Source organism: Haliaeetus leucocephalus, unplaced genomic scaffold (assembly GCF_000737465.1).
Source record: "Haliaeetus leucocephalus isolate CR32 unplaced genomic scaffold, Haliaeetus_leucocephalus-4.0 Scaffold1, whole genome shotgun sequence".
Lineage (NCBI taxonomy): Eukaryota > Metazoa > Chordata > Aves > Accipitriformes > Accipitridae > Haliaeetus > Haliaeetus leucocephalus.
In genome coordinates this window covers 4,424,276-4,441,923 of record NW_010972437.1, presented here as the reverse complement: position 1 = coordinate 4,441,923, position 17,648 = coordinate 4,424,276, and the positions used below count along the sequence as shown (strand labels likewise).

General features: G+C 37.4%; 1 protein-coding gene across 5 annotated transcripts in view; it reads right to left on the bottom strand.

Moving 5' to 3' along the window:
- The window catches only part of AOX1 (aldehyde oxidase 1), a 53,072-nt gene that overhangs the window by 9,218 nt on the left and 26,206 nt on the right, over positions 1-17,648 (bottom strand). For 4 of the 5 annotated variants that reach the window (XR_774173.1, XR_774174.1, XR_774175.1 and 1 more), the window contains exons 22-34: positions 16,362-16,495; positions 14,973-15,060; positions 13,275-13,361; positions 10,936-11,127; positions 10,405-10,632; positions 9,232-9,327; positions 8,398-8,526; positions 7,827-7,901; positions 6,052-6,104; positions 3,858-3,972; positions 3,231-3,296; positions 2,456-2,644; positions 831-998 (exon numbers count right to left, since the gene is read on the bottom strand). Coding sequence is in view for 2 of the 5 variants with exons in the window: in XM_010564545.1 (XP_010562847.1) it covers positions 831-998; positions 2,456-2,644; positions 3,231-3,296; positions 3,858-3,972; positions 6,052-6,104; positions 7,827-7,901; positions 8,398-8,526; positions 9,232-9,327; positions 10,405-10,632; positions 10,936-11,127; positions 13,275-13,361; positions 14,973-15,060; positions 16,362-16,495 (1,620 nt within the window). In the remaining 3 variants the exon portion in view is untranslated. Of the gene's footprint in view, positions 1-830; positions 999-2,455; positions 2,645-3,230; positions 3,297-3,857; positions 3,973-5,055; positions 5,425-6,051; positions 6,105-7,826; positions 7,902-8,397; positions 8,527-9,231; positions 9,328-10,404; positions 10,633-10,935; positions 11,128-13,274; positions 13,362-14,972; positions 15,061-16,361; positions 16,496-17,648 lie in introns of those variants that run through there. The other variant, XM_010564564.1, reaches the window with a different exon arrangement.

Below are 17,648 nucleotides of genomic sequence, written 5' to 3'. Positions count from 1 at the left end.
CCTCCCACAAGCTCCTGTGATGAGAGTAAGCCCATGAACCTATTGATTTGGGGGCCAGTGATGCCCCACCATGACCACAGAAATACTACAGGAGTAATCTGTGAGTGAGAGCTCAAGAGTTTCTATGGCAGAACTTCAGGCACAGTATGGATTTATATGCTGACAAGGACCTTGCTTCACAGATGTCATAGGCTAAATAAAAACTTACACAGAAAAAGAATTGTAATAGCAGTGGGAATATGACTAGTGATCAGTTGCAGAAAACATAGAATATAAAGGATCAGCATTATAAGAAGTGTATTGCCTCATTTATTTTTCTTCCGTATCCTTTCGTTAGCTCTGAGTTAATTATTTTTCTCCCAAAGAGTACTGGGCATAGCAAGGAGTACCAGAATGAGGTGACAGTGCCAGAGTGCAAGTCACTGGGGGAAAGCACCTGGAAGGAGACTGAAAATGCTTGGAGGCTCATCCATTGCACGTCAATAAGATGAGCTATTTAATCCTCTATACGATTTGACATGCAGAAGAAAGGAGGAGGCTTCAGGGAAAGAGGGGATTGTGAAAATTATATAAATTTCAAAGGAAAAAAAAGATTATAAAAAACCAGGGAAATTCCAATACAATGCTTGAACGGCATTTGTTGGAGTAACTTGTGTGAGTGAGACCTGTTACCAGACATTTCAATTACAAGGAGCTATATGATATTGCTGTATACAAAGCATGACCAATAGGAGACATCATTAGGCAGCCCACCATTCAAGGGTGCCAAAAGCAGTATGCAATTCTACCCAGAGATACTTAAACAGACCCTTCCCCCACCTTCTTATTACCATCTCAGTAAAGTCATCTGCGCAGCTTGCCCGTATTTGTTCAGCAGTCAGAGGGCTGTTCAGTGCAAAGGTCTTTTTCAGTCCTCTTTCATTCCTCACACTAGTTACTGCATCTCTCAAAGCAAAGAACACAGAGCTTCCCAAGAAAAGTCCTGCTTCGCCTATCCCCTGAAAAAGAAAAAAAAAGAAGTCAAATAGATGTAGGTTTTGAGCAAATGAGAGGAGTACATGCCATATCAATATCAACTAAAAAGCTTAAAAGACAGCGACTTTAAAAAGTGTTTCGTCCTTCAGTAAGGAAGCTTATTCTAGATTTAGTGGAAGCAAGCTTAGATCACACCAAGTCTTCTGATGGTAGCTGCTTTCAGGGAGCTAAAAAGGTTGATTTCAAATATTGGCTATCGATTTTAGAATCTTTTTGGCTCACTGCTAAACTGAAATTTAGAATAACTAGCAGATAAAATTAAACCAATCCAAACCTAGGTACAGATACAACTAAGAAACAAGGCTTGAACTCACGATAATTTCCTGCAGTCAAACACCACTGACCTCAGTGGGCTTGACATCCTCTCACTGGTTCTGACATAAGATTCACATTTTTCCTTATCTCAAAGATAGGTCAAATCCACCCTTATTCCATAGTTCTCTCAGCGCTGTGGTATTGAACATTTTAATCTGGACTGGATTGGGATATTGCAATTGAATTTTACTTATCCCTTTGCTAACATCTGAGAACCAAACATCTTCCCCAAACATGGTGTATGAAGATCGAATCACACCTTCTTACAGTGAATTTGAAGGTTAATTATAGGAGATAAGTTCACAGAAAAGGATAAAAGCTCTGTTTGAAGAGGGATATTAGCATCAGCTCTGTAGATCAGCTCCAAATCAACTATGTAACTACTTCACCTATATGACATTTTTTTCAAACAAATACTATTCTAATTATGTATTTCTGAGACAGCTTTAAATAATTTTAAAGGACCTATTTGTTTTTTAGCAACTTTTGCTGTAAAATATGCTTTTTTCCTCCTGTCATGCTGTTTTATTTTACCATAGTCTAAAAGCATACCTAATACTTGAAACAGATGGAAATTTGCAGAATTACCTTCATCTTGATTTACCATTACTACTTATATGCAACTGGCCAGAATATTTGGTTGTGTAAATTGAAGTAATGATTATACCAACTGAATACTTGAGCCAATCTCTCATATAAATACACACATACAGTCCTATTTCTTATTGCATAACACGCATAAGTAAGCTGCACACTCTTATTGTCATTATGATTTCTCCATCAATTTATTTGGTATTTTTATTCTAACCCTTTAGTTTATCACCACATTTTAAAAGTATGGTTTTAAATTCAGCTTGCAGCTTCTGTGTGTGGTCTGTTAACAAAACCCTAAAATTACTACTTGCCAACCATGAAAGATATGCAGCAATATGCCGCATTATATCTTTTCATATTAGTTTCCCTGGTGTCATAAATAAAACAATTCATGGACACTTGTTTGAAATGTTAAAGAAGAGGAACTGAAAACTTATATATATTTTATATCAGAGCAATTTCTCTGTTCATCCTGGGATCTAAGAATTAGGCTGTGTGATGGTTTGCTTACCTTGGATGCGTAGATGGCATAAGGATTTTGGGAAGGTGACAGCAGGGAAACACTGAACTGTTCTGGAATATCACAAACAGCAGGGATCTTATACTGATCTGGACCCCGAGTATAGAGGACTCCTTCTGGAGAATATTTTAATTCCTCCATTGTGTACAGTCCAATGCCTTGAACAAAGGCACCTTCAATCTTTAAATAAGAAAAAAGATAACATTTATGTTCCCATGTTTGGTAAAATGGGTAAAACATTGGGAAGAACAGATTTGTACCACTAGCTGTTAGAAGACCATTTTCTTTCCTGTTTGCCTAATGGGATTCTTCAACATTTGGGGGCTACCGTGATAGGAAAAGCTTTCACACTCCTCTCTCATACCAGGCAGAGACAAATGCTTTCATGATGAAGTGATGAGATCTGTGGACCAGCCTGCAATGAAGAAAGGTGTTTCCCTGCTATCAAGTGGGGAAGGCAGGTGAAACAACAGGAGAATTTGGAGACTGTAGATCAGGAACAGGATTTAAGTCCAGCAGATAGATAGTGGGCATATATACATACAGGAAGTACTACACCATAGGTAAAATTCAAGCTTCACTGACATCTACAAAGCTCTGACACTGACTCAAATGGGGCAAGTCTACAAGTAAAGGACCTTCTAATATGATCTATGACTTATTATCTAGTAAGAAATTAACATTTTCTGAATTAATGAGGTAATCTTCACTTTAGATAAGGCTATCAGTCTAACAGAAAAAAGACAGCAGGAAATTCTTGGAATACCTGTCCTATATCCACAGCTGGATTTATGCTGTATCCAATGTCCATAACAATGTCTGTTCTGAGGTTCTGTCAATAAAATGCAAATGCATATTACTGAGAGAGATGCATGGAGTGGAGGTATTAAAACATAATGTAGGTTAGAGTTGGTATTCATTGTTACAACATATGCTAAGACAGAGGCCCCTCCATGTACACAATCTCAAAGTAATTTCAAATAGCCCATTACAAGCCAAATAGGCTTATCTCAACTTTAACAGAAGGCAGCTCTGCCAGATTTTTCCCATTGCACAGGGAAATCCCCACATAAATAAGTATACCTAGAGGGCATATGATCAGCAGTCTATGACATTTAGCTGTCTAGATGGTCAAAAGCCTGCTGTAATTTGTTTGCTGGCAAACAGGGAAAGAACAAGCAAAGAACATGTTAGATGTCTGCCATAATCCAAAAGGTGAACCCATATGACATTAATAGAGACATGCCAAAAGCTGGTTAATACTGCACAGCTTTCATTCTGTTCCACCTGTAATTTGTATTTACACTGTTGATATATTTCCTATCATGTGAAGACAGGTGACTTATTAAGGCAAAACCTGAGTGATTGTTGGAGCACCTCACTCAGTTATTACCTTGTGATCTCCTGTTAGACAGTTAATTTCCACCTCTGAACAAGCAGCTCCATAGAGAAAATATGTAAATGGCTGTCCTTCCCCTTTCTCCCAATCCATGTTTTCATTGTAACCTCTGACAGAAGAAACGAAGTCCACAAGAAGAAAACCAATGCATGTTTGCATCATAACAAAGCAGATGAGCACATGAAATTTGAAAGTACTTCAAGTGACATCTTAAATAACAGGTCAGAACCCCAACAATTAAATTCCATGAAATCCTACAGAGTACTAGTAGTTTAGGTTTGATGGAGCTGGTATTTATATAAAACTTAGCAGACAAGCAAGCTTCTTCAGTTTAGGAAACAGCATAATCTCAGAAATATACTAATAAAGACATGGTAATCAAGTTTGAATACAAATTTAAAGTAATGGTTGCTGAGGTAATAGCACATAAGGGAATTCAGAAAAAGGGAGGAAAACTGGTCAGGACCTATGAAAGAATAATTTACAGAGAAACGAAAGAGTTAAAATTACAGAAACTGCCTACAGAATGAGTGAAAGGGTTAAAACAGGAATATTGAAATAAAGGTGTAACTACTTAGAAGGGAGAGGGGGGACTAACTGAGGAGACTATAGTAGTCAGGACTGATGGGGTAAATTTAATGGACACAAAAGGACAGTGAAATGCGGTATCTCCCAACTATGTGACCAAGGCATATTTTCTGACCATGTATGACTGAAATGTCTTTGTTGAGCATATTTAAAATTATACCCCATAAAACAGTTATAGTATAATTCAGACCATTGAACAGTGCATTGAAAAAGGGATACACAAAATCCACATATTCAACTTCTCACATCCCATCTACCTCAGCTGGCTTTGAGATTCTTGGATGTGGAGGATATGACTGGATAAGAACTAGATCAATACAGGATTTGACGCTCAGGGATCTGCAGATGTTTTTAGACACCATCAAATGTCAATAGCAACATATGACTATTGCTCATTGCTTTGGAGATATCAACATTCCTAAAGGGCTGCATAAGCAGAAGACATACTTGAACAGACTTAACAGCAGGAAGGGACATTTTGTTTGGGCTTTTCTTGGTGTTTTAAGTAAGTATGGGTTTGTGAAGTGCCTCTTCAACTTAGTCCAGGCTGCCTGAATACCTGAAAAGTTGCTATTGATAAATAGGTAAATACAGGTGAAGGGAGAGAAGATAAAAGGCCCAGCAGGCTACAAGAGAAGCTTTGCTTTGAATACCACCTGAGTTACAGCACAGCAATTTTTCCTTTCTGGTTCTTTAAAAACACTGTGAAAGGATTCGGAGAAAAAGGACCATGAGATTGCATTGAGAGAGACTAGTGGGAATTGTGTTTAAGATTACTGTGTCCTACAATAGCATGCTGTTGTAAATAAATCCACATCTAAGAGTATATATGGTGGGAATTTTCTGAGGCTCCAGAAGCAAAGTGGTCAAAACAATGACTCCAAAACTAGGGTCAGTGAGCAACCCCACTTCTCATGTAAGCACTAAGTCTCCCGCTAGCTTTCAATTAGTGCTGAATCATGGCATCTGTTTCCTAAATTAGTTTAAAAAAAAAAAAAGATTACCATGAGATCTCTCTTAAACTCACCCAGACATTTTAAATTCTCCTTCCTCTAGAGAAAACTGACCTTAAGGTTCAGATCTAGAATTAAATGGGCCTAATTTTCTACAAGTGCACCTGGTTGCTAATTACAGGTGTGTGCTGGATAAATATTCTAATGCTGCCACTTGTTCTTCCTGTCATGCAACTCGGTGTGATCATGTTTGTGGGTAAAAGTGTAAATAATCTGTAGTACAACAATATTGATAGCTTGTAGCAATGCAGCCTCCAGTAAATAAACTCTTTCCCATTTTGCACACCTATCATTACAGGCAGCAGTCACTTTCTAGATGCTTTCTGGTTTGCTAGTGGCCAAATCATGGAGCAAAGATGGGATGAAATATTCTTTTGATACTTCCTAGAGAGTCCACATAAGGCTAGGCATAAATTAGCGCTTAAACTTTATACACCAACCCCCCCATATATCAAAGAATTACATAAAACATAAGCCGAGCCATTAGAAGGAACTATTGGATGGGATCTTCTATTCATGGCATTGGTTATCTTCAGAAATCAGTCCTGGTCTAACCTATGCATTTTTAAGGAACAAAGATGTATTACCTAAAGTAGCCAGTAGCTGAAAGACTCACACTTTGTTCAAAAGCTTCTTTAATCTGTAAAATATATTAATGTTTGTGGTAAACCAAGGAAGGAGTCAGGAAGGAACACAGCATATATATATATTTATTTAATTTACATATATTTACTTATTTATATATATTTACTTGTTTACATATATTTACTTAAAACCCAAACTGTAACAAATTGTAAAGAAAGGAAGACCAGCTGAGTTAAGCATGTTTAGCTGCACATGGTGCCCAATACTGTAGTACTAAACCCAGTTTGGACGAGCAATCTGAATTCTTTTAGCAATAGAATAAGGAATAGACCTGCCAACAGTGGTGTTCTTGCAGAATCTTTATTACTGGTAATGCCGTAGTCAGAAAGGGTCCTGCTCAATTTTTTTCTGCTCAAGTTCAATAGAAATGGGTCCTTCTTTGTTAATTGAACAGATCTGGTTGACAAGTCACTGACATAAATGATCTGTATGACCTACTTGCACAAAAATGACAGTTGACAAGGGAAATACTCTTTGCAGTGTTCTTCTGCCAGGGGTAAAAATGATAGTATGAGGTCCCAAATCTACTCCCTTTCAGTGATTCTTATGTCAGATTTACTCAGTTTACAAGTCAAGAAGGTTTTTTGGGGGTTTAGGGTTTTTTTAATTATTATTTTTAATTAATTGTACTTTAGACTTTGCAAGATGTAAAATTACTTCTCTGCATATATTAACATCCTGTCTTAGGTCAGACATTTCTGCTTATATTTTGGGTGTGTCTGAATTATCCAAATTAATTTGGCACCTATTACAGGAGATTATCTTTGCATACATAGCTGTCAGTTATCAAGCTACCACGTATATTCCAACATTATTTGCTATTGCTAGGAATTACTACTGCCAAGAAAGTGTTTACATTTTCACAGTTATTATAGCGTTTAATCACTTGAGAAGAAACACCCTAGTGTACTGAATCTGTAAATGCCTCAAGGCAGGGATTGTCTTTTTCATTAGGCCACAGATAGCAAGCAATACTGGATAAGAAGACATAACAAACAGGTTTTCTTTTAACATCTCAATACATAGGACTAGATTCTCAGCCATATCTTCATAAAAATAGTTGATATTATAACAGAAAGCTTTTAGTTAAGAAAATTCAGTTTCTAGCCCTAAAACTCTATTCCATTTTCAAGTGAGGACCAGACAGGGGCCATTTCTATAAATAGCTTTAGCACTATTTCTGTACTACTCTATTGCAAATGTAACTAATATTATAATGAGTTACACATTAGAGCAATAGGAGCAAGGACTCCTGCTACCTTTTGTGCAGTTCTGTGATATACTGCATATGGGAGAGAGATGAAAGAAGTTGAGAAGGCTTCTTTTTATTGATTTGGTAAAAATAAAGAACAGCCATGTAGGAAAACTGACACTGTACATATATACCCTGACAATCTTTTGGCAGCAGCTTGTCTGAAGGTAAGCTGGGGTGGGTCATGTTATTGCACAAGCTGATATTTTTTGTATATTAAAAACTTCTCTGCCTCCTAATGTCACTTCACAGATAGCTTCTCCTCCTTTCCAACTAGATATGATCTGGGGATTGTTTCCCACATATCTAACCCAAGCACCTACACTCCATCTTTCTGTGAAATAACCTGTTGCTACAGTTTTTAACTTTAGGATTATTAGGCTGAGCAGATTAGATAGACTACAATACATATATCACAGTTTCTGCAAGCACAGAAACACATTTAGTAGGATTCACATGTCTTACCCAGTCATTCCAAGTCCCTTTTGGATTCTTGTTGATGATAGGCTGCAGGCGTTTCAGAAGAGTTTGGCAAGCATCCTGGTGAGAAGTCAGGAGAATATAACACAAAATTCACACAGACAAGTTTTTTACTATTCAAGATAAGTTCTGTTAGTACTTAATTAGTATATGCTTTACTGTCATCTTGGTTTGAAAAAGTATGATAGGAGATGTCATTTTAACTGCACAGACAAAAACCTTACAAAGGGTTATGTTACAAGGGCTGGAATGTGCATGAATCGGTAGATTTACAAGAGGAATGGGGTACAAGATTTGTACAGGACTAGTTAGTTTGTTAGCTGAAACGAAGATTTTGTCAAACATAAGCCTTTTGGGGAAAGCTCAGATCATATTCTGAAAATTCATAAGCACCATTACTGAGAAACTGTCAAGTCATGTTTCTTCTTGGCAATCTCCAGTGGTATTATTGGTAATCTCAAACTTGATTTCTATGGGATCACTAATGCTTAAAGTTTGGTAGGCATTAAATACCACGAGGGATAGGGTGTTTTGTAAACTAAATACTACTCTCTACCTTCACAGCCATGCCGTTGACATCTGTCCCTGCAGATCCTGCTGAGGCACATGCATTGGGAACAGTTGTTGTGCTCGTTTCACAGAAGTGAATACATGACATGGGGATGTTCAATTCTCGACTAGCAACCTGTTTCAGGAAGAACAACACATTCTTCTCTGTTTTAGAAACATTCTAAACACACCAACAGTTCCCCAGTACTTGCTAGAAGTCAGCAATACCAGGAAGGATAAAGTTTTAGCAAGTCCTCTTCCAACCTGCAGCTGAAATCATTCTACCCAGTTTGTCAGTAGAAGAAACAGAAAAGAAGGGCAATGTTTTAGCTGTACTCAAACTCTGGAGTGAGACTATGGAGTCCAACATTCGGTTCCTGATTTTGCTGCTTATATCTGGTATGACTTAGCGCAAATTATGCAGGCCCAGATCCCAAGCTTTCATTGACTTGACAGACATCTTTACAGATCTGACTCTCAATTAGGCATTAAACAAATATGACCATAATAATATTGTCTGGACTGTATAGTAATCTGAATACTGACTGTCTTTTTTTACTATGGGTTCTATGGGATCAGCCCCAAAAAATCTTATTTCTAATAAGCCTCTTCGCATACCATTGGAAGAATTAAAAAAAATCTGGTTTTCCTTCCTGCTGACTCTATGACTCTTAATGAAGGTATCTTTGCTTTCCAGCTCTATCAGTGCAAAGAAGCAGTGGCTATGCTGATAAAGAAACTGTCCTACCAGTACACTAACTAACCAAGAAGAAAACCTTCACACTGTTTATCTGCATGACAGATAAAGCACAAAGTAATATTTGTTTGGATCATTTGTTACCTGAATCATTTTTGTATGAATACCCTGCCCCATTTCAATTCCACCATGTGTCAGAAGCACAGACCCATCAGTATAAATATGAACCAAAGCAGCAGCCTAAAAAAGAAAAACAAAATCAAGATTAGACTAGTGAGAAATGTGTTGTATATGGTAATGAACTGATGAATCAAAAAAGACAGACACAGTTTTGAAGTGTATTTCAATCTGTTCAATGCTTTTGAATAGAAGGCAAAATTTGGAATGCTAGTCCCTCCTCTTCCTCTGTAATGAACTTCAAAAGAAAAAGATACAAATCCTTGGAGGTCTGCTTTTTCTGTGCTAGATGCTGAAATAAATCTATACCTGGTAACAGTACCTCAGTGGTTCCAAAAGAAGCTGGAGGACTTCCCTTGCTAGTGGCCATACATGCAAATTGCTGCAAATTCCATTGTCTCTTTCACTGGTGTTTGAGAGCCTTTGGACACAGGTTTTTCAACAGCATAGGTTAGGCAGGCTGTCAGCATTAGACACAGCAGTAAGGTTCTGAATGAGATTTTCCACCTGGACTCAGATGGAAGTAACACTGTAGACTACAAAGACCCTGTGACTTTAGTCTTGAACAGAGACAGCCAGTTTCATATGCTACAAGCCAGTCAATTAATTTTCAATTGATAAAATGCTGTCTATTCCAGAAGCACTGGACACCTACATTAAAAAAAAACAAACACAAAGACCAAAAATACTACCGTCCTTTTGTTCCTTAAACTTTGTCTTTGATGTCATCAAATGGTAAAGTCTTTAAGAACACTATCTCACAGTACCCCCATGGTCAGAAAGAGTAAGCTCGGAGCTGTTTCTAGAATGGATAACTTATCCAATGAACACTTTGCCATCAGTCCTCAAAAACTTTTCATAAAAGTGTTCAACTCATCTATACCAATACCACATCACAAGAGATAGGACTGGCCTTTAAGTAGGCAGGGTCCAAGCTGCCTGGGTCCTGAAAACCAAACCACTTTGATCTCAGCTTCAAGAGAGCTAGAAGCTAGCGTAGCCTTCAGGGAACAACCATTAGGAGGATGACAGTTTTCCATAAGTTGAAAGATAGCACATTTGTTTTGTATCCTAAGGTAGAGTAACTGTAATCTTCTACGGATAAAAATCTTAGCTCACTTATTCTTTAAAGAAACTAACCTGAGAAAGATAACGTGTGCCTAGTCCAAACGGAAACTTCATTGGTACAATGGCAATCCCCTTTTTCTTCCAGTAATTTTGTTTGTTAAATTCATTGACAGCTGTTTTCCTACTGTAGTATGCAGATTTCTCCATACATTCATTCCAACACCGTATTAAGTTTTGTGGATCAAGCTTTTGTTTGAAGTGTGTCTGCTCGTTCTCCTTATACATGTTTATTTCCCTAATCTGAAATAATAAAATCAACAGCTATCACACAATCCTGTTAAAGGCAGACTGACCATTTTAGGGGACTAGTAGACAATAAGAAGATTACTGTATGTTTTTTGAACAATTACCAGTTTGGTTCAGATTGTAAGAGCATGCTATTCATTCAACAACCAGACACTGATTTAAAAAAATATGAATTTTAGGACAAATTACGTTTGACTTAGAACAGATTTGTTCAAACAGTTGAGCTAATCTAAAGGGCTTTAACTTTCCAACTGCATAGACTTCATTTCAGGAGAGAAGATGCCTTCATTTCGTCACCTTTTCTGGTGATAAGCCTGTTTTATCTGCAACTCCTGTTATCCACGTTTCTGTCACCAGTGCTGACTGGGGAAAGCCAAACCCTCGGAATGCTGTGTTTGATGGCAAGTTTGTTTTGCAGGCATAAGCCCAGCATCTCAAGTTCGGAATCTTGTATGCATTGTCCATTTTTAATAAGGATACTTCTGCTACCTGAGGTGGGGACAAACAGTTCTAGTTAAATGTCAGAACAGTGCTTCTTTCAAATTCATACTTAAATCTTCCTCATCTCATACAAAGACCTTAGCTTCAGACAATTAGCTTAAAATTGGGTTTCTGTCAATCACTGGTAGTAAGAATACTCTTATGCACACATACAGACTTTATTCATACATTTCTCATGCAGCATATTAGTTTTCAGTTCTTTTTTTGCTATTCACAGAACACAGCTGGTATTACTAGCAGTTGAGTGCTGGTAAGTTGTTAAGGATGCAACAGATACTTCATTTTATGATTGATTTTGCTCCTGCTTTGATATCAAAAGCCACACAGAACTAAAAATAGGCAGATTAGATTTAAAGCAATAGGAGGTATGAAAGGAACTGATGAAAGCATTCTGAATTAACATGTCCTATGGAAATTCACAGTTAAGGTTTAGTTCCACCAGAAAGCATACTGCAGTCTACAGTGTCTTCTGGTTCTTATGTTTTTCTTTTAGAGATTTCACATAACAAACAAAAACATAAGAAAAGGAAAATCCCATTAGATACCTCAAATTAGGCTCTATGATTCAGTATCAAAATAAATTAATAAGCTTAAAAATGTTTTGATGCCTCATGAAGAGGCCAGTGGCTCTCTTCAATGTTAAGTAGATTTCTCAGAATGGCAAATTTAAGCCTGCATCCCTACTGTTCCCACTGAGCTTTAAACAATAAATTTCAAAACATTTCTGCATAGAAACAACTGAAGATAGTTTTGCTGTAATAATTATCCATATGAATAATGTCATATAATGCTACCTTTTCACTTCGGAAACATAAGTTGAAATGTTATTTGCCAAATGAAAAAAAAAAAAAAAGAGTAATATTTTGGGGTTTTTTTATCATGACCACAACTTTGATGGACTTCAGAGAAAGTATGTGTATGAAGCTGATCAGTCTTAAGGGGGTTATTGAGAAATCAGAGTGAATACAATGTACTGTTGTAATACAACTCTTAGCTATGCTAAAGTTTCTTCCCAGAAATGCCTGTTCTAATCTTGATGCTATCACAGAGAGTTAAAACATATTATTAATTGTTGACTGAACAATAACTAAGTTAAGCATAGATTACTGGTATTCAATTCCCATGTTGGAAGACCAGCCTTTATTAAGATGAGCATCAAGCATCTTGGCTTTCTCTAGGGCTAGGCTTCCATAGAATTGGTCCTCTCTAAAGAAAGAATAAATCCCAAAATACTGTCTTGGGAACACACAGATAAGTCACACTGGCCCAGAAAAAAACCTGGACTGTAAGTCTGGTAAAGCTTATAATTTTATTTCCAATAAAATTATTTCTCCTTTTAAAAGTGTTGAATTATTAATGTTATACTAATGGAATCAAATGGAATCACACAGCTAGAGCACTTCTTATTGATCTAATTAATTAGGGAGTAATGTTAAAGAGTTAGGCTGTTATCACATGTGCTATTCCAGATGCAGCTGAGTTGGGTGGAAAGGTTACTTGGTTATCACTGCCTCCAATTCTAGGTCCAGCAGCTTTACTGTATCACTGTATAACTTCATCTTAAGATGGTTCTGACATGTGATCTGCATTAACATACATGCTTTTAATAATGGATTTTTTTCTAACCCAGGTTATTTTTCAGAACCAGATTAGGCAGCAATAGCACGGGCAGTTAGACTGACAGATTTCAGAGTGCAGAAAATACCCACCCATAGGTGGGGCAATGACAAGCAGATGAGGGATAGTAACCTCAACAAACATTTCCGTTACAGCTAGAATAGCCTATGCAAACACAAATAGCTAGTGACTGATATTAAAGCAAGCAACATTTTATACTTTGCAGACCTGTAAGTGAGGAACTGAGGTATACAGCACAATAAATGCAGACACAGTACAGAAATGCATAGAGATAGTAACAGGACAACTATCACTATGAATTTTCTGAAGGCTAAGAAAGGTGTTCCCAGCCTTGTAGACCTAAGCCTTTAGGCAGGCACAAATGCTGGTACTATGTATTTTAAAACATCAAAAGGCTACATGATTAACAATACATATGCAAGGGAATTTGGTCTTCATCATTTTCCAGCTAATGATTCCTCCACGTTGTAAGATCTGTCAGCTTATAAAATCCTTACCAGGACAGAGTCATCAGGGGTGCATCCTCCATTAATGTAATATTTGGCATCCACAGCTCTGATCCTACCATCATTCATGAAGCCAACCTAGAAGGATCAACAATAACCTATTTATATTTTGGCATTCATTCATTCATTTCTTCAGTGCTTGCATATTTCGAAAATGAATGTAACCCACACAATTAGGGTCATACTGCACTATTAATTTCTGGGCAGCGTTCACTGAAACTATATAAGGGCAAGAGAGAAAGAATGTTCCTAAGATATTGGTTTTCCCACCTGGCATCTGTGATCTATATAAGTACAGCATATAACAAGCAACATCAGCCCATGGGAAAGGAAGAAGCAGGGAAGCCCAGTGGCTTCCTGTGTATTTGTCCTGGTTTCAGCTGGGATAGGGTTAACTGTCTTCCTAGTAGCTGGTAAGGTGCTATGTTTTGAGTTCAGTATGCGAAGAATGTTGATAACACTGATGTTTTCAGTTGTTGCTAAGTAGTGTTTAGACTATAGTCAAGGATTTTTCAGCTTCTGATGCCCAGCCAGCGAGAAAGCTGGAGGGGCACAAGAAGTTGGCACAGGACACAGCCAGGGCAGTTGACCCAAACTGGCCAATGGGGTATTCCATACCATGTGACGTCACATCTAGTATAGAAACTGGGGGAGTGGGGGATCGCCACTCGAGGACTAACTGGGTGTCAATCGGCAGGTGGTGAGCAATTGCACTGTGCATCATTTGTACATTCCAATCCTTTTATTATTACTGTTGTCAATTTATTAGTGTTATTATCATTATTAGTTTCTTCTTTTCTGTTCTATTAAACTGTTCTTATCTCAACCCACGGGTTTTGCTTCTTTTCCTGATTTTCTCCCCCATCCCACTGGGTGGGGGGGGAGTGAGTGAGCGGCTGCGTGGTGCTTAGTTGCTGGCTGGGGTTAAACCACAACAGTATTGCCTGAGATGGCTGGTAAGTGTGTCATCTAGGAATGGTCACTGTAGACAAAGTCAAACTCTGCTCTGACTGTAAGAATAGTGTCTGGTAGATGGAGTATGACATTTGTTTTTCTTAATGAAGAAATGTTATCTTTATCTCACATCTCTCTCTTCACCTGTTGCCACTAATAGTTCCTGAATTCTCAACATGAGCTACAGCTCATTTTCAACTTAAGTGAAGCATCTTACAAAATCTCTCTTACTTTACCTATGTAGTAGAGATGGAAAAGAAGGCAGAAATTGTCCTAATGAATAGTTACAACTGATGACAGTGCATGAGCAGGGAAGAGATTAATTTCCTCCACAGGGTGAGATTTCCTGTATGACACTGGTTCTGTAAAAACTAGCTGCTCCTTTGTGTGAACATAACCATGTGGACATTTAAAAATAAACTTCTGCAGAAGTCTGAGCTAGTTTGGCTTCCCATTCCCAGAAAGAAAGACAGAAAGAGCTATAAAAGGAAAAGGACACAAAGGGACTAGAAAAAACAAACAAACAAAAAAAAACCCCTGCAGAGAGAGAGGCAGAAGCAGAGAAAGGGCTGTATAGTAACGCTATCTCTTGGTTTCCTGGCTAGTAGTTTTGTTTTAAAATTGAATTGGTTATACTAATTTTCATTAATAGAGCAAATATTAACCAGTAACACTGAAATACTTATTCACAGAATATGGGCAGGTACTTTTTCACTGAATTCTTGTGGCACTCACTTTATATTTACCAATAAAAGGATGTCGGCCACCAGTGATTAACATATCATCCCCTCGGCTCAGAATAAGACGGACTGCTCTGCTGGTTCTAAATCAACAAAAGAAAAGTCAAATTTCAGTCAAAATAAGAGATGTTATTAAGAAGATGGCTATTCATCATGTATTCAGATCTAGCCATGCATATAAATATGCATTTAGATTAAACTTAACTTTAATAGGCTTAAATATATGCTTACAGCTATGTCTGGAGTTGGGGGTGTTTTTTGCATTTACAATGACATCAGAATTTTAATTTCATCTCTTGAAAGCCAATGAGATAACTCAGTGCAAACTTCTGAAGAAATTGCTATTTCAGTGTTAAGACTGAACTGTGTTAAGTGAGCTATCAGCAGTTAGCATTCAACTTTAAGCAAGACATAGTCACCTCTGAGCTATTCAGAACTGTACTGAAATAGGGTGACTTGGAATAAAACCAAAACATGGATAATAATACGAAAATTAGTCTACAAGTGCATATACCATTTTAAATAGTTAATTTTGAAAAAAAAAACAGACATAAGATGTAAAATAAAGTCATAACAATAAAAATAGATTATTTAAAATATTAAAAAATATTATTTTTAGCATGGTCTGGTTAATCCAAAACACAGATAACATGGCCAAAAATAATCAAGAGCAGTTTGTACAACAGTGACAGTAGTAACAAGAGAAATGCATTGAGCTAACCACTCAGATTACAAGATGATTTTGGCTAAGACAGGATGTAGCCTGATGTGCATTCTGCAGCATATCAGTTTATGCTTATAAAAGAGGTTACTACCTCCTGATAGCTAATTGCCAATATTATCCTGCCAAATTTGGAGGGTGGGGGATGAAGCTTTATGTGTTAAGGTTCCTAAATTAATTCAAATTATATTAGCAAAACCATAATATCTAATAGATTTAAGCTAATTTTGTCTGAAAGATGTTGGGGACTGAACTAGAACTACTTGTTCTTAAAAGCAGTTCCACTCATGAACTCTTCCTTCTGCATCCTGCTGTGCCAGTAAAGTTCACATCTGGATGGTTAATGTCATGTTTTGAATGTACATACAAAGCCTCTGTAGTTAGGGACTGGTCCTTTTGAAATGCTCAATCATTTCAAGAATATTTCTAGCTTATACTAATACCAATTTCTTCAAGTACCGTTAATTTAGTTGAGGCTTAACATAAGCAGTCTAACAAAACAAAACAAAGAAATGCACTGAATAGCCTTACAAAATGTGAACAGTCAGGATTTTATGACTTTTTGGCTAGCAACTTTGGGAAAGGGGAAAGCACTTTAGCAAAATGCAAAACTTGTTCACCCCATTTTCTCTTCATATCCCAATACATACATACCACACTTACTTGTTTGCTGCCACTGCAGCAACTGATGCCAGTAAGCCAGCTTTCAGGAGTTTCCCACCAAAAGCTCCACCAACTCGTTTAACATGGCACATGATCCTGTTGGCTGGAACACCTAAACTTGCAGCTACCATCTCCTGTAAAACCAGTTTTAATCTTTTATGCCAACACAAACTAAGCCAAAAAGTTAGGTTCTGAAATAAAAACCTTTTCTAGAAAAGGGTTCCATAGATGTTTCTAGTTTGTTTTCTGTTTTTTTAAATCAGATGAAAATAATTTTTCTTTTACCCTAGCTTAAAAAGCAAGAAGAAGATAACAAACACTCAGCAGTGTTCACGTTTAAAATCTCTACCATGGAGCCTGTGAAATGGCTGTGGACAGGAGTGAAGAATAATACCCTTGGATTTCATTACCTAAACAGTAAGAAGCTTCAGGTATAATAAAAAGGGATTAGAATAGAGTTATTATTTTTATTACTAAGATTGTAAGTTTGATTTTAATTTTTAATTCAAATAAAACTATTTGTTTCTTAATAGTCTAAGGTCTTGCTAGTATCAGGAATATTCTTGCTTCAAATCATTTTCTCAAACACAAAGTTCTTCATACTTCTTGGCTACTGGCAATACAATAATAATGGAAATGATAAAAGGAGCTGAACTGGGCTTTGAACACAAAATGCCAGTGTTGAGTCTGAAATACTATCAGTTTCATGCACCATAGCTATTGCTATGTAGACCATACGCTATGTCAGCCTTTGCTTTACCATTTACCATCACAAAAATGCTCAGAGGGCTGGAACACCTCTCCTATGAAGAAAGGCTGAGACAGTTGGAGTTGTTCAGCCTGGAGAAGAGAAGGCTTCAGGGAGACCTTATTGTGGCCTTTCAATATATAAAGGGGGCTTATAAGAAACAGAAAGACTTTTTACCAAGGCCTGTACTGACAGGACAAGGGGCAACGGTTTTAAACTGGAAGAGGGTAGGTTTAGATTGGACATAGGGAAGACATTTTTTACAATGAGGGTGGTGAGACACTGGAACAGGTTGCCCAGAGAAGTTGTGGATGCCCCATCACTGGAAGCGTTCAAGGTCAAGTTGGACAGGGCTTTGAGAAATTTGATCTAGTGAAAGATAACCCTGTCCATGGCAGGGGGTTGGATTAGATGATCTTTAAAGGTTTCTTCAAAGCCAAACCATTCTATGATTATGATTTTGGCATGGAGCAGAAGTCTCACCTACAGCCATTAGAACTGATCCAACCCTCAGCAGACTCTGACTCTACAGGGCGCTG